The sequence below is a fragment of the Taeniopygia guttata genome, chromosome Z, assembly GCF_048771995.1.
Source record: "Taeniopygia guttata chromosome Z, bTaeGut7.mat, whole genome shotgun sequence".
Lineage (NCBI taxonomy): Eukaryota > Metazoa > Chordata > Aves > Passeriformes > Estrildidae > Taeniopygia > Taeniopygia guttata.
This window is the reverse complement of record NC_133063.1, coordinates 69142936-69167480: the sequence shown is the minus strand read 5'-3', so window position 1 is coordinate 69167480 and position 24545 is coordinate 69142936. Positions and strand designations below refer to the sequence as shown.

The 24545-nt window shown below is 36.4% G+C and overlaps 1 protein-coding gene across 1 annotated transcript in view; it reads left to right on the top strand.

Annotated features, from left to right (window-relative positions):
• Window positions 1–24545, top strand: part of GLIS3 (GLIS family zinc finger 3) — a 140113-nt gene that overhangs the window by 7331 nt on the left and 108237 nt on the right. The window contains 2 exon segments of the mRNA XM_041711224.2: window positions 19603–19614; window positions 22000–22207. Coding sequence (XP_041567158.2) covers window positions 19603–19614; window positions 22000–22207 — 220 coding nt within the window.

Genomic DNA, 24545 nt, shown 5'->3' with positions numbered 1-24545 from the left:
TTCATAGAGAAGCAGGCTGCGAAAAAGCTGTCCCATACACACTTCAGTATGGAAGTGTGCAAATACTAAATTTTGCAGTTTATTTTGTGTTTTGGCATATTTCTATTGTGTTCTTCCAGAACCATATTGCCTTTCCTAGCAGTACTGTAACATGACCTTCACCATGGTGATGTGTTTCTTTTATTTGGCCCCTACTGCTTCAGACCTGTTAGATGGTGCTGAACAGGAAGAAAATCCAATGTTTGCTTTGGTTTAACTGCTCTGTCCTACCACTCAGCCACAGAAAACAATGAGAAGAGAAGCTGCTCTTCTGGCATCTATTCTATACATAAAATGCAGTTATTTTTAATTTACTTTCAGGGAACTCATACAGCTATAAATGCATGGAACACTCCTGCAAGGAGTTCCATGTTTGAACTTTGTCTTTGCTTGGACAATAACCTGCTTAACATGTACCTGACATGTTTCTGACTGGACTATAAACAGCTTGCATATGTCCCTTTATCCATGTTTCTGTTCCTTTTATACCTTCCAGGCTAAATTTCCTCTCAGGCCACTGAGGTGTTTGCAGGCGTGTTACCTTATACTTTATTTCACTGCTAGTGGTAAGGGTATGCACCATTTTTTCAGCAGATTTGAGATACCAGCTCAATATGTGCTGAGTGTAGTAGAAGGTGCAGCAGGCATGAAATACAGTAATAAAGGTATGTATTTAACTGTCATATTTGTGGGGCTAAGTCAAATACTGCCATTTTGTACCAATGTTTGTTAAATTCTGCTTTTGACACAAGCATGGCTTTCTGTTGTTTCATAGACATTTGTTGTAGAGAGATTCAGAATGGTTTAGGTGTCACTGGGCCACACGTGCTGTTGAAGTTGATTAGGTGTTGAATTTTTCCAGAAGTCAGAAATCGGCTCAATAATCTCTGCAGAATGTGGGGGACCAGATGTTCCCCCAGAAGGCGATGTAAAGAACACATCTCGCATGAAATACAGGAGGGTTTGGGGCCGGAGTAGGAAATGTGCTTTTTTCTTTTGTGAGCCCTTTGCCTCAGTCTTGTGACACAGCTGAATACATAGGCCCTTGTGGAAAAAAAAAAAAAAAACAACCAAAAAAACCCCCAAAAACCCAAAAAAACCCCAAAAACAAAAAACCACCAAAAAAACTCCAAGCAAACAAACCACATGTTCAGGCAATAATCTCTGGTTACAGCTCTAAATATATGAAATGGAACTTGAGATAAAAATCTCATTTCATTGAGGTTTCATGTAGTCAATTCTACAGACACTATATAGTTGATAAAAATCAGTGGTTTAAGTGTTTTTTCCTGGGCTTTTTAGAGAAGTCTATCCCTGTTTAGTCTAACCATTTGACACATTATTAGCGTGGTGGCTGTGTGGGGGGTTAGTTGCTTGCTGAAGTTAAATCATGACACTTTTTTAGAGGTTTCAAATGATGAGAGGAGAGCCTGTCTATAGTGGATTATTATGCTTTAATGAGCAGAGGCCACCGGCTCCTCATGTTTTTCTGCTTAGTGAGGAGAGTACCAAGCTGAGAGGTCAGTAGAAGAGACATGCCTTTCCCAGCTTTAATTATTACAACAAAACAGGTGCTGCATAGCATTTCCCTTCCAAAATCTCTGGAGAGAATTTTGACCTGACAGGTTTCCCTGGAAGTGTTCACATGGTAGGCCTGTTTTGTCCAAGCAGCATCTCCAGGGCACAAATCTTCTGTTGGTGCTTGGCATGGTTGAACTTCAGCCAGCGAGAAGTACTGGTGTCCTGGCTGACCCATGTGTGCAATAGTGAGCAAGCTCTGGCTTTCCCTCTCTACTTTCCCCTTCCAAATGTGCCCAAAAGCCTGATGAATTTAGTCCCCTAAAATGATGATGAATCATGCTTCAGCCAAATTCCTGCTGAAAACAACGGTGCACCCAGAAATTCATATTTGGGCTCTAGTAAGGGATTTCTTTGCACGTTGATTAACTTATCTGAATTGTCAGAATTGTTCTACAGAGCTTCCTGTGGCTTTGAGGGTAACTTGATAGGGTAAAATGTTATTTTCTTTCTGAAGGCTTTTCTTTGTGTTCAGAAAAGGTTGCTTTGTCTGACTCTACCTTGGTACTGTTCATTTTTTAGTGAAATTTACCCTTAAAAGTTAGTAAATTTAATTGGGATGAATAGGAAGAAGAAAATATATTTAAACAATTGTGAATGGATGCAGTACCTGGTATACCCGGTTGTTGTATTGTACTAAATAATTTATTTAGTTGTTGTTTTGCACTGGGTGATTGGAATTTGCACTGGGTTGCTTTTATGTTGCACAAAGTGGTTTGTATCACATGGTTTCTTCCTCACACCGTTTCCCCTCTCTCTCTTCCAAAGCCCCAGTGGTGGTGGCTCCCCAAGTTACTCCCTCCCCTCACCCTCCCATCACTTGTATTCCATTGGCTGTGGCCCTTCTCCTCCGCTCCCCTTCCCCTGGGTTTAAAATCTCCCACGGCAAGACTCTCTATTTCTTTTCCTCTCTTTGCTTCCCTTGGACTTCCCTAGAATGGTTCCACAATAAAGTGGGACTATCGTCCTGAGAGGAAAGAGTGCCTCCAGTCTTTTGCTTTTGTCCTTGTGAGATTGAGAGGGACCGGGGGTCTAGAGCTAGCTGGGTTGGACCCCAAAGGCCCCGGGATCAATCTTACCCCTGGTAATCACATGCTTTTCCATTTTTACTTCCTTTCAGTGCCTATCCCGTTTTTCTCTAAATTCAAACAAACCAATTGAAAATAGAAAATGTACTTTACTACTTCTATCCGGTCTGTATCTCATCTGCAGGGAAATAAGCTCCATCAGATTAAAATCTCTCTCCTACTAAAGAAGCCATATTTAGGCATATTATAAGCCTTTATAATGGGCGATATTATATCCCCATTATATATATCCCCATATATAAGTGGGATAATGCTCTTTTCCTGCAGTTTCCCTGCAGGAACTGCTATCATTTGCAGGAGAATCCAGGTCTTTCTGCCTTTACAAATATTTTTTGGGTGATTCCTACCTATTTAGTAAAAGGACTTTACAGAATTGAAAATTGAAAATTTGATTACTAAAATATTTAACAGTAGAATAAACATAGTAGATTAAAAAGAACCAGTAGATTAAAATTTTCAGCATGGCTAAAAAATCACTGCCAAGTATTAGGAGCTGGCAGACTGAAAATGGCAAATGTCAACTGGAAAGGCAAGTTTCAAAGTCACTTCGCCCCAAAGCCCCAAAATGTTCTCTCCTTTTCCTATTGATTGAAGATAATACGGAAAATGTAAATCATTAAATTTAGGAGATTTTCTTTGTCTGTGGTCCATATCTGGTTTAGCTCTACTAAATAGTACTAAGAAGGTTTTGAAAATGGAATCTCCATGCAATGTCTGATCCAGTTCTCCAGGTGCTAGTGAAGGTAACAGTTGCTAATGCTGATGGAGAATGCTGGTTGGCCTTTATAAAACAGATATGCCAAGCCCTGTATAATTTTTCTAAATTAAGCTGTTACAAAATTAGGATAGATAACATAACTAGAAAAGGGACTAGAGCTAGATGTTAAGTAGAGACAACATAAAAAAGAGTAAAAGCAGTAAGAAGGGAAATAAAAATGTTTATTCATAAATGCTGTATATATATGTATATATACATGGTCTATATAGAGCATATATATATATATGGTCTATATATATATAGAGTTCTTGCTGGCAGACAGTGCGGGGCTTTGGTGCAGTGTGGGAAAACACCAAACTCCCCTAGTCCAGTGAAGAGTCTAATATGAAAAGTCTGAATAGATATTAATTTAAAATTTTGCCTTTGACAGATGTAAATATTATCTGATACAGGAAACAGATACTGGAAACATTTTGCCTTCTAAAGACTAAACTGTATAAAGTTAAGGGGTAGTGGAATTAAAGGGACATCATCTGGACCACAGGAGATGAAAATGTCAGAATACATAGGGCAACCAGGATTGGAGTTAGAAATTGTAATTCAAATACAGATATAGTTACTTACCATCACTACTCTTGAATCAAGCATAGCTTGTGATTTTCTTCAGTTCTTCTGTGGGGTTTGCAAGTCTGTTTTCATTTTGGTCTTAATATTCAAAAGACTTATTTAGACTTGTATATTTTCTTGTCATTGTGCACTATCATTTTTTAAGGGAAAATAATTATTTTAAATATTTAAAAGACAAATGGCTGAAGCCTTCAAACCTAAAATGTAGTGTAAAAGTCTTCCTCTTAGTAAAAGGAAAAGGATCCTTGTGTGAATTCTGTAGAAGACTCTTGCAAACATTGATGACTGTGGTACTTGAAAACTGTACTGAGGAGAAAAAATGCCTATCCATGGGGCCTTGAGAGTGGGAAGATAAGCTCCAGTGTTCGCTCAGAGAGTTTTGAAAATACAATCTGGGAGGTACTTTCTACACATCTGTGACCTCTGTTGGCCATGAGAACAGGAATTTTTACATTATTATTATCAGATAATTCTGCCTGAGAGTTCTCTGTCTCTATCATTAGTTTCTTTTTTAATCAAAAGATTTTTAAAATTAACCTCTTCCATTGAGAGAGGTGGTAGGCCTGTGAAGCTGGAAGAACAATTTCTTTCAGATTATAACACCTTCTCTTTGTCAAAAGGTGAAGTTGAAAACTTTAATGAAAGTTTCAACTTGCTGGAGCTGTTTATTTTTAGCATTTGTGGAGGAGTGATAGAAGTTTTATTAGAAAATGCTGGAGTTCTGTAGAATGTAATGGAAAACAATGCTGATACCGACTGTTTCTGTGGAAGTGTTGAACGTATAGAAGAAAAATGTGTATTGTATTCTAAATGTTTAAACTGATTTATTTAATTATAATTAAATCCTGTAATATGGAATTCCACATGGAACAGATTTTGTTGAAATTAATATGGTAAAATAGTGTTAAAAGGAAGCCAATTGAGTTTGGATTAAAAACTGCCAAAAATAAATCACTTACAGATTAATAGTATCTTTGAAAGATAATAAAAAATGATACATAGGACTTTTTGTCTAGCTGGCTTTTGTAAATTTCCCAAAAGCCTTGAATTGTTCTAGAAAAGGCAAAACAAGTTGTTAAAGTATTAACAAAGCATCTTATTTATGACTGCAAACATTTTAAAAGATGTTTTGAATTATTAAAAGAAAACACTGAGCATCAGTATTTTCAGTCATTCATACTTGTTTGTGAAAGGTGCAGTCTGATGTTCAGATGACTTAATTCAAATTAATCAGTTGCTGATGCTAATGCAGTATAAGGTTCAGGTTTTTCTTCTTAGAGTCTGTTCCCATCCATTTTCCTGGTGAGCATTCTATTTACAGTATTTCTGCATGTTATCTATTTACATACTAGTATATGCACATATCCTAATTTTACATGCCTTTATTTGTGCAGCACAAATTCAAAATGTGAGATGCAAATGTCCTTTATTCCTATGTACAAATGAATCAAATACTGTAGCCAGAAAATTAGTGACTGCTGATTACTGTTCTGTGCTTGTGACAACAGTCTCACCATGGAAACAAAAAACCACATCAGCTGCCTTTTTATATTGCAGTAGGACATGATGCCATATTTTCCCCTATACATGAAAAAAAAATCCCAGCCAACTGCACGTGAAAGGAAATATCTGCATTGTAATAATGTCTATTACCTTTTGTGGAAAACTACTATTTCTTTCCCTTAACTCTAGTTTTGCTGCCTTCTCACTAATAGTTGCTAATACTGTGTCAAAATCTGTGACTGTTAAGGCACAAAAACTTACAACTGCAAATTAAAGAAGTGTTTTAATATCTGCATAGTGCTTGTAGTCATACCTCTCCCATTCCTGTAACTTGCCTTATGTATGTGTCTTTTTGTCTGAAATGGACCCTGTTTATGAATGTTGATAAACATTTTCAACATGCTACTGAGTCCAATTCAAAATTTTATAACCTAATCCTTTGCTTTAAGCCTTTAATTGAATGTGAAGGTTGTCATCCTTGTCATTTCCCCAAACTGATAGTGCATATTAGAAGCACTTTTGGGCAAGTAGTCCTTTAACAGAGGCAGTGAACTCAGATAAGGCAGGTGGCCTCAAAAAGTGTGACTTTTGCTTTTCTGCTCTCTGATTGTGGTTTTGTTTCTAGTCTATCTTCCATCATCCTTGTTGTGCTCTAATTATTTCCCAATCATTGCTACCTCCTATTTTTAGACTTTTTGAAGCAGTGTTCAAATCTCCTCTCAGTCTCCAATTTCTTTATTGAGCGAGGAAGAGCTACTATCACAGCAGTCATGATAAGCAACAGTGTTGTCACATTAAAAATACATAGTTTACACACAGCTACAGAAAGGCATACATACAGAGCAGGTATAGCTGCAGTGTGCAATCTCTGCCATGTGAATAACTGAAGTCTTCTCGAAGGTAATGTGTTTTGTTGATGCGGATTTCGTTACTTTGCCTTTGACTTTTGGTAAAACCGATACTAATTGAAATTGTGTGTCAGAGCTGAAAGTGTGTGAAGGGATACCTGTGGGAGGAAGAGGGAGAACAAAGTGTACATGCCCCATGTTTACTTAACCATAGTATAATTCTACCAGCTGGACAAAGGGACTATGCTGCTAATTGCCTTGCTACAAGCCAAGTGGAACACCAAGGACCAAATCTGTGTAAATGACATTCAGGTTACTTGAGAAGTTTTGCAAAGCTGTTCTTCCTGAAGGAGAGACCTGGGAAGTATTGTGCCTTGGAGTTCACAGGTTGCACTAGGCAGATGCCGTTCTGATTTACTTTATTTTCTTTACTCTTACTTCACTGTTGTCTGCCTTTTTCAAGACCAACACTGTAGGGTCAGCCTTGGAGTGTGTCTGGTTGCTGTGCCCTGACTGAAGAAATGCTGTTTCAGTCTGGTATTCCTTGATGTTAAGCCTTCAGAAGTGGTTACACTTTGTCTGATCCTGAGATCTTAATTGGTGTAGGTGAATTAGAAGGTTTGCTGGCACTTTTTGAAAGTCTCCCTTTACATTTACAGAATTAGAGGTGGGGACTAAATGTGGTGCTGCTGCAACAAGCAGCTGGAGGCTGGGAGCTGGACTAAGCAAGTTCCCTGCTGTTGCAGGCATTGTGGTAACATCTAGCTGGATTCTTGCACTGCAGAGGGTAGCTGAAACACCCTTGGTATTCTTATATCACCAGCTGATAAACAAGAACTGTGTCCTTGATTTTGGGGGTGGAGGACAAGCAGGGTCTTCTCAGTACCCTTGCCAGTCCCCCTTGGCTTGACTGTGAAAAGAAAATATACATGAGTACATTTACTCTGTGTTTAAAAAATTAGCTCTGTGGTTAAAAAATGCTGATAAATGCCAAGTCACTAACACCATTTGAGGCATGCAGTGCCTTCTATCACTCCTTTTATGTGTAATAAGTAACTCAGGAAAAACTTCAAAGGAAAAAAAACCTGCGTAAAATTATTTATTTTTAGGTATACTTACAACCTAAGGTTTTAATGTGGGGAAGAGTATGTTTAGAGTGATCTTTAACTTTTTTTCCTCACAGCTGATTTTTATAAAAGTAAATTTGTTTTTTATAGATGTTGATTTCTGAGTAGAATTGGGACTATTTAAGAATACAAGAAATATATATTCCTCTTCCTGACTAATAAAAATGATCCTTAATGAGCTCAAGCAATTAGCCTGCTTTTGTACAGTCATATAGCAAATATCCTGACATCAATTCTGTGCAAAAAATAACAATTTTTTTTTGGTGATCTTTATTTCATATTTATTTTTATGTTCAGTTATAAGGATGCTGGCTCAAGAAAATTGTGAATTCCTCAGTCTCTGAGAAGACTTAAAAAGCTTTGTAGTATATTGAACCAGAAAGAAAAAAACCCACATTGATTGGACTAAAAAAAAAGAAAAAGTGCTGAGAAAAACAGGAATAAATAGCAGTCATGAGCCGTTTCTTTCCACATGATTGCTCCTGTGGATTCCTTCCCTGTATCCTAACCTATAATTCATTAATGGTCAAACTGAATTATTTGAATAGTTCTTTACCCACAGATCTCCAAAATTAGTCTCTTAAATTAGATATTGGAATCACTTGCAAGGGGTTTGAACATTGAATATAATGATAATAAACTAATTTTTTTTTTTCACGACTACTCAGCATGTTATAACTTGACTAAGATTTCTTTCTTTCAATAATTCATAGAGAAAGAAATTATTTTTAAAGACTTGGAAACTAGAAACCAGGGGTTAAATTATGGTCCTAACAAAACTACTCCTGGTAAAGGGACTTTTATTGTTTCTTTAAAATAGAAAACTTGGATGTGGTTACTGAGATTTGCATTATTTAATTGAAACTTCTAGGTTTATTCTGATCACAGCTGTGATCCAGTCCCATAAATTAAGAATTTACGCACCTTTACTAATGTGAGGTAGCCTATTCCAAATATTTACATTACTTCACCTGGTCAGGCTGTTGGGTTGTTTGTCCTTTTGGCCAACCGCAGTGTAGTTTTTCAAACTAATATCACAAAGAACACAGAATCACAGAATTTTCAGGCGTAGAAGGGGTCTTTTAGGGAGATCATTAAGTCCAATACCTATGCTAAGGCAGGGACATCCAAAGCAAGTGTCACAGAAACACATCCAGCTGAGTTTTGAATATCTCCAGAGCAGGAGACTCCAAAACCTCCCTGGGCAGCCTGTTCATGTTGAGGTGGAACTTGTTGTGTTTTAGTTTATGGCCATCCTGTCATGTGCACCACTGAAAAGAGTCTGGCACCATCCTCTTAGCACCTTCCTTTGAGATATTTATGTGTATTGATGAGATCCGCTCTGTCTTCTCCAGAGTAAATAGACCCAGCTCCTGGGTCTCTCCTCATAAGAGGGATGTTCCAGTCTCCTCATAATCTTCGTGGCCTCTGCTGCACCCTCTTCTTGTCTGTCTTGTACTGACCTGTGGCCTCACTAAGGCTGACTAGAGGGACAGGATCACCTCCCTGTGATAGCACTTGCTGGCCATGCTCTTCCTAGTGCACCCCAGGATATGGTGGGTTCTCCAAGTCTTCAAGGGTACTGCCAGTTTGTGGTCAGCCTGTTACTGGTACTTGGTAAGACCCTACACTTGCCTGTGTTGAACTTGGTTCTCTGTGCCGAATTCTCAGCCTATCAAGGTCCCATGGAATGGCAGCACAGCCTTGAGGTCTATCAGCCATTCCCCTTGGTTTCATATCATCAGCACTTTTGCTGAAGTTGCATTCAATCCCTTTGTCCAGGATATTGATAAACAAATAGAATAAGAGTGGGAGAAGATTTGTGTAATATGTTCAGTGAAGCAGCCCTCTTTAGCCCATAGATAACCTTCAAAATATTGATGGCTTTTCCTGTCCGTTAGCGGCAGCCTTTTGAAGGACAAGGTGGCAGTCTACTTAAAAATTTTGTAATGAACATAACAGGATTAGAGGAGTAGAAAACATGGAGGAAATAAAGATGTAGTCATGAAAACTTCAAACTTTAAAAACACCTGTTTATGAGTTATTAATTTAAGAAATGTAGTTTCCTTTAAAAATCTTATTCCATAAGCAGAAATGCAACACAATCAACCTCACATAACAAATAGCTGCTCCAGTAATGATGTCATTGGCTCTCAGTAGGTATTATAGCTGAGCATGACTAAAAATGGACGTGAAACAAAATCACATTCTTTAATCACGTAAGCGTGTTTCAACACCTACGGCATACATATATAGAAGAAAAAGTACTAATGACTTATCTTTAGCCGAGCCTTCAGGATTTCCTCATTTCTTGAGTTTCTAAGGCCAAAACATCCTTTTAAAAGAATACCTGCTGATAAAAAGAGCAACAATCTTTATGTGATGAAAACAGAAATTGGTTTTTAATTATTCAGAGTGAGTGAAATTAAAGTATTAATATTCAAAGTATTAAAGTATTCATATTCTTGCTGTTTTCTGAAACCAGTAAGACATCCCTGGTTTTAAATCAAATTACTTTCTTTCCCAAAAATTTAACCCTTGTGAAATCCTCAACTACGTTATTTCCATAGAATGTTGAATGTTTCATACCTATTCAATGTTTAATTTTCCTTTTTCTCACAAATTTTAAACTAAAATCACAATGAGAAAACATTTCTCATTTCAAAATGACAATGCTTTTAGAAGTAAATTTGAATTCTGCAGTGATGCCAGAAGTCTGGAGTTTCCCTGGGAAGTGCTTATCGTCCTTAACCTACTGAACTGGTTCCCCATGTATTTTTACTTTTCCAGAGGAGTCTCCTAACATTTAGTTGGGTTTTTCTACAGGAAGTATACTGCATCTGTCTGGATGTAGTTAACTTTTTTTGTAACAGTCCATACAGTGCTGGGGTTTGCATTTTTGACCAGACAGTCTTGATAACAAACCAGTGATAACACACCAGTGTTTTGGTTCTTGGTAAGCAGTGTTTGCACAGCGTCAAGGTTTTCTATCCATGACCCTACTGAGAAAAAGGCCACTAGGAAGGGGGTGTGCAAAAGGCTGGGAGGGAACACAGCCAAGACACCTGACCCTGGCTGACCAAAGGGATGTTCCATACTGTATGATGTGCTCAGTTACGAAAGCAGAGAGAAAGGAGGAAGATGTAAGGGCATTAGTGGTGATGGTATTTATCTTACTGAGCAACTGCTACACAGACTGAGGAAGTGGCTGGACACCTGCCTGCTGATAGGAAGTAATGAATACATATCTTATTTTGCTTTGCATCAGCATGAATTTTTAAACTTTTTTATTAAACTGACCTTATCTTGACTCACGAGCTTTTCCCATCTTTTATTCTTCAGTGCTATCTGTGCTATTTTCCATTAATTCCTGATTTTCTTTTCCCTCGCTTTTAATTAAAACATGCTCAGATTACTTCTGTTTTCTGAATGCTCTTAGTGCTTTTGAAAATACCACATAGGAGCTTTACTATCTGTAACTCTGAGCACATGTAGATCCATTACTCTAATGACCTTATCATTCTATGTATCAAAGTAAATCTGCACAGCTGTGTACCCTCTGTTCAGACAGTAATTTCTGATTTCTTGCTGTGTTCGCTGGACTGTTGTCTATCTTCCTGGTTGCACACCTTATACATGTTTCTGTGGGTACAGGGGGAGAGACCAGCTGTGTGGGCATCTGTCAGCCAGCAACTGACAACATCTGGGCTCTCACTGAAAACTCTTGCAAAACCAGATTGCAAATACATACTCTTTCTTCACTCAGCCTGCCCTTGCAGACTTGATTCTTGAATGCTTCTTGAAGCAAAGAAGCTAGTTATATAAAGGATAAAGTACTATATAAATTGTTTTGGTTATTGCCTTTTCTTCAATTATAAGGACTTAAAGTCTTCTCTGTTGACCGGATTTAGTCTTCCGTAGCCTTTTGGAAGTGGAATAGACTTTGCTTTTCATTTTTAGCCTGCAGTATGCATTGTAAGTACTTCAAAAGCAAACATGTTTTTTAACATAGAATTTAATGAACTGTAGAATAGAGTGTCAATTTCAGCATTATTGGATACATTGACAGCTGACTGTATGAGATTTGTATCCCATTCACATTGACTTCAGGGGATTGCAGTCCTTGAGTTGTGAGGAATAAAATCCCTGCAATTTAATGAAAATCACACCAGAATACTAAAAAAAACACATGTTAAATTATATGGAGAATAAATGAACGCTTGCATATGACGGAAGTTTAAAAAATTACATAAGCAGCTCATTAGGCCAGGTTCTGTTTGTAAAAAATTACTTATGTACTTGTGAATTTAACATCACTGACATTCATTAGGATGATGTCCTCAAAAATCACATGATCCAGTTTGAATATTTTACTCTTACCTATTTAGCACATTCTCTCTCTCAAACAAATATGAAGATGGGTACCACTCGATTTTTTTTTAGAGGTATGGAGGAGAGATACCCAGTTGGGTTGACCAGCTTCCTGAAAAGATTTCAGTGTCCATCAGGACATTTGTGTGAGTTTCTACCCTTGAACAAAGGTACTCAGCTCAGCAGAGCACGCAAACACTTGCCTTTTTTATGCCTTTGTCTGTGAGCACTTCTTTCCGCCCTTCAGATGGCCCTTGCAGACACCATTGCATTGGGATACCACTGTGGTTTCCTGTGTCCTTACCTCAGACCTTAGTCAGGAGCCAACATTGGCTGCCAAACCCTGCCAACACGGCAGCCTTCTCTTCGCAAAGTAATAGCTGTGGTTAAGACGTCATTCTTTGCAAATAAATTTTGGCAAGGATGACAGGGCAGGAGCAGGACTGGTATTTAGGGGCCTAAGCCATTCAATTGGCCTTAATCCTCCCTCTTATTAGTCTGGCTTTGTGGAAGGTAGATGGACTCATTTTAAAAAGATGAAACAAGCTTTCATTTTGGTCTTTTCTTTTTGATCACAACAACAAAAGACCTGGGAAACTCTGATTCATTAGTATGGCTTGGGCTGATGAAAAGAATAAGGAATAAAGAATAAAATTGAAAGAAAAATGTCTAAAGCTTTGAGAGGAGTGGAAGCATGTTGTGCCAATTTAGATTTTAAATACTTCTGTCTGTTTGTATAATTTTCCCAGGATTTGCCTCTCATTGACATGAAGAACTAAGGTGGCAAGAGAAGTAGAGGGTTTTGTTTGGACCATGATGATGGTGATAGTAGCCTCCTCTAAAAGTCAGTTTGAATAATAAGAACCACTGTCGTTCTGTTATTGCAATGTACCTTACTGGCTGTATATTTCATAGAATGAGATTGCATGTGAAGATAGTAGTAGAAATTTCCAGAGAATTTGTGGTGTGCAATTGCAGGTGGACTTGTAAGGACTAATTTCACAGTCTAGAAAATGTTCTTCCAAATAGCTCTGACTTATTCTTATATCCTGAATTGAGAAAATTCATACTATGCGTAAGTAAGTAAACCTTTCTGGTGGGACAGATGTTCTCTTAACCACAGGAGTTTGTTTTATGAGTTGCACTTGGCTTTTGGTTTCTACATACTTACAACTATTAGTTTCATTGGTCTTTATGCTTCCTTAAGGACATTATTTTCTGACTTTCTGAATTGAGGACTTTTGGCAAGGTAGTTACAATTACTGAATCCAGGGTATGTTTGAGCTGATTGCTGTGAAGGTGGAACAGCAAAAGATCAGTGTGAGAACTTTTTTAATAATGAAAATAAGATGTCTCAAAATAATTTTTTTTTCTTGATGAAGTACTTTTGTTTCTGTTGTATATGGGGAAAGAAATTTGTATAATGGTTTGAGATACTGCTACCGTAGCAATTCAGACTTTGCTGGCATCTGATAGACATGCTTGAAACATATATATTAGTTAAGAAGATTATCACTTGAAAATACAATTGTATTTTTACTGAGAAGTTTTTCTGAGATGATAAAATATATTGATATTTAATGAAGCACGAAAGACTTAAATGAACCATGAAAGCAATAGTTAAACTGATTAACTGAATGTAAAGCCTCTTAGAATATGTACATTATGTGGGCTGTATGCTTGTTATTTCTGCCTGATTAAACTGACAACTAGGATAACATTCTTACCTTTTAGGAGAAACAACCTTAAACAGTATCTTTTTTTTAGTGTGAGGAAAGAAAAAAAAGTGTTGTTCAGAATATCAGGGACAATACTGTTTGAAAAATAGTGTCCTTGAACAGTTGACTTTATCTGGGAAACAAAAACGTACTGAATGTGACTGCAAGTTGCTTAGATTCCTGATACTGCAGTTTCTGAAGTTCTTTCTGTGTTAGCATTTATCACCTGTTTTGAATGGGTATCACTATTAAACAGATTGGTTTTTTCTTTTTCTTTTTCTTTTTCTTTTTCTTTTTCTTTTTCTTTTTCTTTTTCTTTTTCTTTTTCTTTTTCTTTTTCTTTTTCTTTTTCTTTTTCTTTTTCTTTTTCTTTTTCTTTTTCTTTTTCTTTTTCTTTTTCTTTTTCTTTTTCTTTTTCTTTTTCTTTTTCTTTTTCTTTTTCTTTTCCTTTTCCTTTTCCTTTTCCTTTTCCTTTTCCTTTTCCTTTTTCTTGTATGTTATGGTCTCTTAGAGAGGGAAAGATGTTTTTCTAAGAAAGAACAGTCAAATGCCTTGGATTATCTGTGGAGATTTAGAAAGGGAGCATCACGTGGTATTAGAGTTTAACATTAAACAACACCTTTATTGCATGCTTTTTTTGCTGAACTCATGCTATTACTGGAACATGACATGCAGCACAGTCTGGCACTGATGTATTATGTGGCAAAGAGTGAGGCCTGACCCAGGCTGGAGGTAGAAAGCAATCTTCTTGCTCTTCTCTCCTCTGCTCAGGCCTTCTGCGCAGAAGGCAGCAGGTTTTGCTTGGAGGATGTTGTCAGAGAGCACTGGAGTTAAGGCAGGCTTCATCTGCTGAGAATCTGTCCTCTTACTCTTGGTGCTCTGCTGCATCCCCTTTTATAAGTGAGTAAAGGAGGCAGAGGGTCTTCCCTTTTCCTGCGGCCTGGAGGAAGGAAATGGTCTTCTCCCCATCACTGCCCGTGCAGGCAGGCTGACAGGAGAAACATGTATAAGGTGTGCAACCAGGAAGATAGACAACAGTCAGTGAATACAGCAAGAAATCAGAAATTACTGTCTGAACAGAGGGTACACAGCTGTGCAGATTTACTTTGATACGTGGAATGATAAGGTCTTTAGAGTAATGGATCTACATGTGCTCAGAGTTACAGATAGTAAAGCTCCTATGTTGTATTTTCAAAAACACTAAGAGCATTTAGATAACAGAACTTATCTGAGCATGTTTTAACTAAAAGTGAGGGAAAAGAAAATCAGGAATTAATGGAAAATATTCCAAGACTGTATTTCTAACATGAAGAAAAGCACAGATGTGCAGTGAAAGTTGAACAGTGCTAGAAGTTGTTGTGGCAGATGAAGTATTACTTAGTACAGGGAATTATTTTTTCTAGAGTGTTTTCTTTTTGCCCCTCCATAGATGACTGCATTGCAATCAGATGGTATCAAAAAAGTATTCCAACAAAATTGCTTGAATAAATTAATTTATTTTGCAGATGACTGCAATGCTGTTAAAATGCTGGGCAAAGGATTCCCCTGTTGATTTCATTTGAGTCTTATAATTCACAATATATGAAGAAGTTTTAAAAATATATTTTTTTATTTGCTTCCCAAGTAATGCCACATGTAACTGAAATTCTAGTGTGTGCTCTCACATACATACTGATATATGCTCTGTGTTTATTTAAGTCAGATTCAGGCAGTAATTACCCAGTGGCACTGCAGCTGGAAGGTATTATCTCTTATTATCTCTAATTCCAATACAATTATCATCTGTTCTTTTAAACACCTGTTAATTTCCATTTTGATTTTAATAATACTTTTCTCTTTGTCTGTATTGTAGTAATATTCTAAGAAGCTGGCCAACTCTGAAACTTAAAACAGGAAACAAGTTTTTTCACCTGATAGTATTCACCATTATATTAATATATTGCATTTTTAGTGGAGTTTCTCTTGATTTTTATCAGTTATTTGATTATGAGGCTTGCACAATGTATTAATATTTCAGAAATACAAACTAAATAGTCAGGCTAAGTTTTATAAATAGAAACTGGTTACTAATACTATGGAAAAATAGTAGCACAAAGCGAAGTTGTAAAGCTGTAAGTTTTCTGCAACAGAAAAGCACATTCCATACTAGCCTAATAAGGACAAAAGCATAAGTCATCTAATGTTGCTGATAACAAATAGGGAGTTACCCATTGCAGCTAAAACATTTATATTTTAGTTCAGTTAAACATTAATTTGTGTGTACACTAGTTAACTAATAAAGTTTTACATTTTATGCAAAATAAAAAAAACAAAGTAGCTTTCTAAATAACTTTTTAGTAAGTGATAGGTCTTCCTGATATAGATGAAGTGGATTCAAAATTAGTATGAGATATTACAGATGCCTGTATATCTAATTGAAAAATCTTTGTTTTACTGTGTCTGTTCTTTCCTGGAAGTTTCCTGAACCTGACTGTTTCATAATATATTCTTAGTTTAGTCATTACAAGACCACTGTTTTCATTTGTTTAAATTTAGTGGTTAAAGTGTTCCCTAGAAGTAGGTGATCTCATTGCTGTCTGCTCTAAACCAGCTAAGTTAATCACCTGTGAGGTATTGTTTTCACTGGTTGGTTCTGGATAATTTTTTACCTTGGTTCCAGTTGAAGGGAGATATTGTTTTTCATTTTACTTTGTCAGTCTCTTTTGTCTCTCAGTAGAGTTGCTGAAAGTACATGCTTGATTACTTCATACCAAGATTGCAAATAACATTGTAAATTAATGCAAGTCAATTTACCAAATACACTCTGATAGTGAAAAAACTACCTTTACAAGATTCAAAGCATGAAGAATCTTTAAAGTACATAGACAGTACTGTCTCTTAATACCATGCCATCTTATAATTCTGTTTACAGTATTTTCTTGAGATTATTTTTATTGGTTGTAAAGATTAGGTCTCTGTAAACAGTGAAGAACATGGGTATATCCAGTACTAGTCAGATTAATGGTGTGTCTAACTCAGGGTTCAGAGTGGACACTGCCAGAGGATTTGGAGAAAATTTGTTACTAAATGTCGTTGTTGAATGTGTTAAGAAAACCATAAGCTATGACCATAACCATAATATTAAAAACAGTGAGCTTTTAGGATCTTAATTTCAGGATTTTCTCTCCAACTTCAAATCTTTGAAATTTTTTTGTTTTTTTTTTTGTTTTTAAAGATAATAAATAATAAGAATCACTGTTTCATTAGCATGTAGTGGCGTATTGTAGTTGAGAAACTATAAAATTTTGTAAGACTTGCAACACAAATGATAATTCAGCAACTTTTTGAGTCATAGTTTAATAATTTACTTGTACTCTGAAAAACTCCAGCTTGCATGCTATAAAAAAAAAAAAAAAAAGCTCATACCTAATAAATTTGTGACTGTGCTTTTGTCTAGTTCACCTAGAAATTTCAAGGTCTTCCAAAAGAATTTGGACTTAGAGTATGATGCCAGTTTGAAGAAGCCCAGATTTCCAAATCAGCAAATATTTTATTTGCTCATATAGTCATAGAGGCAAATGACAATATTCCCCCTAGTCTGCCTTTTAAAAATATATTTGGACCCCTTTGAAGCTTCAGTTTAACACACTTAAAGAAGGTTCAAAGGAGTCTGATATCCACTGCCCTGCAGCTAGTGTCTCTGTCTACATAGTTGTTGTGCAATAGACTCTTAGGTGGTTGTAGAAACAATAGAAATGTGACCATTTAGTTTAAGGGCAAAGGGACAAGTGCTAGCTCTCTAGCAGTCTTTAATAATATAACTGAAATTGGTGCAGGGGAAGCCTGAAAACTGCAGCAGACTCAAGGTGAGAGGGACTACGATATTACCATTGGGAACCATGTCTCCTATGCAAACATTTGAGTTTTTTGAGTTACCAGCCACTGTGGAAGCCCCCACCCCCTCCAAATAGGATGTCAACAGCCCTGCAGATATGGTGACATACAGTAAAAATGCATTTAGTAACTGGAGGCTGCAACATCCAGAGAATAAAATGTGTTGTGAAAAAAGGCCAAATGTGTTTTCAAACAGCTTTGGTGAGTTGGTGAGTTCAATCTATGTTAAGAATACATTCACACAATCTGCCTTATTCCTTTGGTCTCTGTCCTCTTCTGTATTTGTGGTCTTACAATGTTCTTTTTTGCTTGTGCCCTTTTCTCCCCATTTTGGTGAATAGAGAGTCCACACCTACAAGTGTGGAAGCCCAATACATGGGAAACATTAAAACTAACCACTTCCAAAGCGCTTAACGTGTACATTTTCTGTGTATGTGTACACAGAAAACCCCCTAGGAAAATTAGCTTTTGCTCTCTTGTAATTCTTTTATTTCTAGCTGTTGTTCTAACAGTAAGTAACAAGACACAGGTTTTCAGATCACTTTAGTAGCTTTGTTTCATAGTGATTAGTTCAGTAATTAGAGAATTTATTAATCAAAGAGATGTTTGAATTTGATCTGGTGTTACATATTTGATATGTATGTAGTGTGTTTCAGAACACTTGATAGTTAAAACTGGTTTTTCTTTTGTATATTTTTATTGATCATGATTTATATATGGAAAGCATAGTTTTCATTTTCATAGGTTTGGTGTAGTAGTTTCATTTTTTAACCTGAGAATTAACGAATTATTGCTCTTAACATGAAGAAGCAGACAAAGAAATTGGTTGATTTTCAGTCAATATCTGATAAAATAAAATGTTTTTTAAGTGAAACTGATTTCATATTGGACTCTTCCTCCAAAAAATAGGAGAATTACATAAATCAAGAAAATCTCATCTAAAATTCTTTCTATCTAAAGTAGTTGTATTTTTCTGCATTCTTTGGACGTTCTTCAGAAGATTGCAGTGAAATAATTTTGCATTTCAAGGTTGAGTGAAGCTTAGCTGTTAACCAACTACAGAGAATAAACTGGGAAAATAGGCAGCCTAATGACTGAGGAAGTGAATGGATTAAAATATTTCCAGAATTTTTTTTTACTGTTTCTACTTGTTAACTATTACTCTTATATGTTGATAAGGAGCAGTTTTGATTTATGTGTTATTATGTTTATTTAGAATAAGCACCTGCTCTGGTCAGCTGTAACTCTTACAATGAGCAACTGCAGAACTGATTCCACCTCCTTAGTTGTTAGCTTTATTGGACTGTTTCCTGATCTATATCCTAGTATAAAAGAAAAGAAATTACTTCTTTTGCTTATTTAAAATATTGGCTTACATATTTTTCTTTTCTACAGTGTCATTTAAACCTACTTGTATCCTTCTGAGAATTTCCTGTTTATCTCAGCTGACGTGGATTCAAGGCATTGAGGAATTTCTGGTTGTCATTTTACTGTCCTGACGTTTCCAGGCTTCAGGACAATGATACAGGAAACCTGGTCTGAGGGCTCCTCTGGCATTCTGGGTGTGTGATGCCAAATGCTGTTGCTGGACATAGTTATTCTGACATTTATCCAGAGCTTTTGAACACACATTCTGATAGCTTGGCTTTCAGCAGCAGGCTCATGGCAGGCTAGGTCCAGGTTGCACCTGTTTAACTTTATGCTAGTTCAGATGTGGTCTGTACTTTTGTAGAGGGCTTGAAGTCAGCATATGTTTCCAATCTTGTACTCAGACTTCGTTCAACATAGATGGGATTCTATGCTGCTGCTTAATTCAGATCAAATTGATATTGTTCAGTGACCTGCAGGGCATGAACAAGGTATTAATGATAGTCTTTTGACACATTTATGCCTATATGAAGTAGCTGATGAAATGTTATGACTGCTTTTCACAACAGCAGCCTTTTACTTTTCAGTCTCTTTTAGTGGTGGGAGCTGATGATTTATTTTTCCATGATAATCCGCCCTGCCTTCTTTTCAGGGGAAGAATTGTAATTTTTTGTCACAAGAGCAAATGTTTGTCAATGGTAAAAAGAAGAAAACCTTTTGCTTCTGTTTCCATATAAGAGAAAGGTCCAGACAAACGTTCATGAAGACTTCAGTCTTGCATAACTTAAGTTTATCGTTCGAGTAATATAGTGTCTCCAAAGTACTTAATTTCTCATGTTTTCCTTTCAATGGCTAGCAACCAGGTAATTTTTTTCTCATCATACTTACCATAACATAGCAAATTTTCTTACCTTCTTTTGGCATCCCTGAGGTACTGTTTATACACAGATAATATTAGCAGACACTGTAATTGAAAGGGAAACCAGGATGCATTGAGGACGCAACTTTCTGTATTTAATAGCACTGATCTGGCACTACTTCCTTTTCTGTTTTTCTGCTGGGATTTGTTTTTTTTCCTGACATATAAGATTCAAGCATGTCAAATTTAGGAATGAGTAAATAGTAATTTCACTGTATTGTTGCAGATTATTTGAGATGACGTATGGAAATCTGACAAATGCATACTCCTTGATTTCCTGATATGATAGAGCAGACATTATTGTTACTACTGAAATTTATTTAAAGTGACCTTTAAGTGAAGGTGTTAATGGCATCATCCAGGAAAGGATCAGTATGTATTTGGTACGTTTTCTTAATGCTAAATAGTAGGTTGATGTATTATTAAGTATTCCATGCATAATAGCTATATATCTATATATCTATATAGATATATGCACACACACACATGTAAGTATGTATATATATATGCACTCTCCGAGCATTATAACTGTATTTCAGTGTCGAACCCAGCTGAGTTTCCTACATCGTTACAGTGACTTCTCTTTTATATAATTTGGTGCAGAATACTTTTGGTTCTACATACTAAAGGCATTTTTCTAAAAAATATCTCACTGAGCATTTAAGATACACACATACATATAGGCATATTATGTTGTATTAGGTATTTTTTATAGTGTAGATGGAGCTTGTAAATTTATTTCACCCCATCCAGCTTTTTGCTAAGAGGAGTAGTGCTCATGTTATTATCAGAGGCAACTTACTATTTTTCCCTAATATTTGCTACAGGTTCCAATTTAATTCTCTGTAATGTTATAAAATCAACTGCTGAGAAGCACATTGATTCAGCTTTATTGAGTTCAAAATATGTACTTTCCTGCCTCACGGGAAATAAATTAAAATACCTTCTCTATTTCTTTTGATTTAATTGAACATCTGTAGTGGGAACAGACAGTAATCCTGCAAGAGCTTAGATGCTTTGTTGTGGTGTCCACAGTGGAGTTGAGTGCAGAGTCAGGAATTCTCTTTACATATTTGTTCTTGGAACTATTTGATCTGGAGGGAATTGAAGGATTTGGATTTTCTTCCTTTGACTGGGAGAGCCATTAATACCTTAATGTACTTCTCTCTGCAGTCTGCAACAGATCTGAAGAACCTGGAGAAGAAGTTGTATGAGTTGCATGCCCATATCAAAAGTAGATTTAATTTAGGAAAATGGGTTACATAGAAATACTTTTCACTGTTTGTCCTGATGTTGCTATCCTACTTTGTGGAGTATTCTGAACAGAGAAGCAGCTAGAAATGTGAATTGTCTAGTTATTAATTTTCAGCTGTGATGAGAATTTGCTAGTTGTCAACAACTTCCATATTATGACCTACATTTTAACTTTCTAATCTCAATGTGGTTTAATGGAGGCAATCTTGTAGACTACCATCTGTGATCTAAATCACAACGAAAAGAACACTGGGCATTTTGAAGGTATGTCCCAGTTGCCAGCTATCTTTTGTGCTACTGTGTAATAGCTATCGGCTGGGTCATGGCAGCAGTGATTAAGAGCAGACTGTGGCTTTTAAAGAAAGACCAGAATGCTTCTCAGTTTGATTCAGCTCAATTTCCTCTACTTAGACCTCTGAGGAATGAGGGTTCCAGCTGTAACTCTCTCCAGCTAGTGAAACTACTCAGCCAGCACTGCAGTCTACATGCATATCGGTGGTCTCCTTGCTTTATGCTTCAGTAGTGGCAGGAACGATGCAAGGGCTTGCAACAATTGCAGCTTCAGGGTTTGGTAGGACTCAGGGCACGGTGCTGTTCTGGCAGCCTCCTTGGGTTCTCTCTTCCTGTCTTCTTCATAGAAAGCTGTCCCTCATCTGAGGGCTTTTCACCTGGTGTTTTTTCTGATGTTTTTCTGTCATGCCTGGTCTTTAGTTTGTGTACTTCAGCACATGTTTTACACATGCATAATCTATTAATTCCCCTGTAGGATATTGCTATTTGAGAAATTTCCAAAATTCTTGTATTGATCCTGTGTTTTGTCCTTATCTGAAGATTCCCATTACTTTCTGGAGTTTGCAAAGTGATGTGATAAAAATGTGGGATTTTTATCATGGGATGCAACAATGTGAGTTCTGTGCCTCATCATGGGTTCATGAGAGATAAATACTAACCTGCTATGTTTATTTTAGGAGGTCTTGATTATGGACACAAGGGCAAGTCCATTGGAAAAAGCTGTGGCAACAATGCAATAGTCACCAGCAATCCCATGACAGTTCAACAGCTGGGACCTCTTTCACCTTCAGTGAATCAGCTTTCAACAGCATGCAGCCAGATTAGCCCTAGCTTACAAAGGTCTATGGATGCTTCCAGCCTGAGTGCTTCTTCATCAGATACAAGGTCCTCAATTCCCTTTTTATATTCAGGAGGGGGTTTTAATTCTTCCATAATTAAAATGTGACATTTCTGATTATTAAAATCAGAAAATCATTCTCTGTTATGCCATGGGAAATTGAATTCCATGCAATTTAATTCATATCAACTATAATAATACTGTTTGGATCATTCAAACAATGGATGAAATTTGGCCACACAAAATCTTTGTATGATAGAACATTTTTATTAGATAAATGTTGTTTTGTAGTCACTAACTGGAGTTTTGTGCTAGGTGTAAGAAGTGTTATGGAGGATGAAAGCAGAAATAGTCCACATATTACATCTACATAGTGCTAAGTGTGCCATGTTGGTGCCTTTCAAATAACACCAAGGACAGACAAAAGAACCATTCATGCTCTGCACGTGTTCCTCTCTCATCAAATATGTTTGCTTTCAGATTGTTTGTTTACCATCTGATAATTAATCAGATCAATTGTCCTTGAAAACTTGTAAGTTTCCCTAGTTCTATTGCATAGTAAAAAAACCATGACCACTTCCTGTAAATGCTGCCTTTTTGTATTACTACCCCACAGATAAATATTTATTAATTAATTTTAAATGCTTAAGTAAGTTTTGAGATTATGATTTTGTGTTTTGCCAGCAAACATGAATTAGAGGAAAACAGATATTTGTGAACCACCCTGTAACATCCCTGCATATTGATCATACAGTGAGAAAATATTCTACTGTGTTATTTTGGAATCTACATTCTACATTGCCTACTGAGTTGAAATGTAGTTTCTTATTTTCAAAAGACTGTAAGAGTCTTTATTCTCAAAGCAGTTTACATTTACTATGTTGCTTTATTACAAGTCAAGGGACGTTCCTGAAATAATTAAAATTGGTACTACACAAATGGAATAAAACCTTGCTTTACTCTTAAGGTAATTTTTAACACTTCTGTCTCTTTAGTTATGAAGACTGAGCCCCCTGGGAAAATTTACAAAATTTATTATGCTTCCTATGTAGACATGTCAACAAAAACCACTCAGTGCTAAGATGATGACAAATGACAAATCTGAATGTGTGCTGAAAGGCATCAAATAAAACTGATACTAGAAAGATATAATTACATAATTGTTACTTACTTAAGTTTTAGACATGCCTGTATGGTTCTAAATACTGGGTTTGTGGTTGGATATATCATGTCACTACTGAGTTACATAGCTTTGATTTTATTTCAAAGAAACATTTACTAAGGGCAAACTCAAGTTGAAACTCTGGCAGACTCAAGGCTGTGGTGTCCCTAGAGTACCTTTTAATGATTTATCAATGAAGGTGTTATAAAATAAGTTTATCACACAAAGAATATCCAATTCAGCAATCTTACCTCAATTTGTCTGTTTGATAGGGCAAAACAAGTTTTAAGTCAGATTCTAACTCACAGATTGTCAAAACAGTCCAGAGTTTTTTCTTTGTTTGTTTGTGTTTTTTGAGGAGGTTGGTTATTTGTTGTTCAGTTTTGAGCTTTTTTGGGTTTTTAAATTAAATTTCTTGAACTATAAACTGCTTTTGCCTAAGTGAAGTTGACTGGTTCTTCCTGGGCAGAGTGCCTTCTCTGGATTTTATATCTCAGGCACTATGAACTGTATTTTGGCAGCTCAACCCAAACCAGACAATTTGTTGAATTTACCAAAGCTGAAGTGAATTTTCTTGATTTTTACTGTTGGAAGAAAGAAACCAGTTGGCAAAATGAGAATTTTGCTACACATAGCATCAGATTCTGCTATATAGACCATGGGGGATAAAACCTTCCCCATCTTTCTTGAGTTTGTGCAAAACTGTTTTGGACTATTTTGTTGTGTTGCATCAGGCCAGATGTAATACTGCAATTTGCTTTGATGCAAGTCAGAAAAAGATCTAGGAAAGAGCAAAGGGTTTTTGGCTAGTAGATAGAAGACCATGAAAAGAGAGAAAAAAAAAGTTTTCACTCTTCCATGTTAATGTTCAGGGTGCTGGATTGTACTCTGACATTGTGGCCTCTGTACACAAACGGAGAATACAATCTAATTGCAAGTAATCTCCTGTAAATGTTAATGAAAGATCTTGGTCAGAACTCAAGCCAGTTTAGTTTACAATAAGCAGATGTAAACCAATTAATACCATCTGAGATTCTGGCATCCTGATAGATCTGGTCCCTCGTTTTCATATTGGGTGTATTTCTTTTCTTCCTATTAAAAAACTACTTAGTCACAGTGTGGGCTGAATTTTAAATAAATCTTTATTTTTTGGGGAACTGGGATTTTTATTATTTTTTGAATTTAGATACTGAAGTGCTGCAGCTTCTTTAGAATAGCTGGCT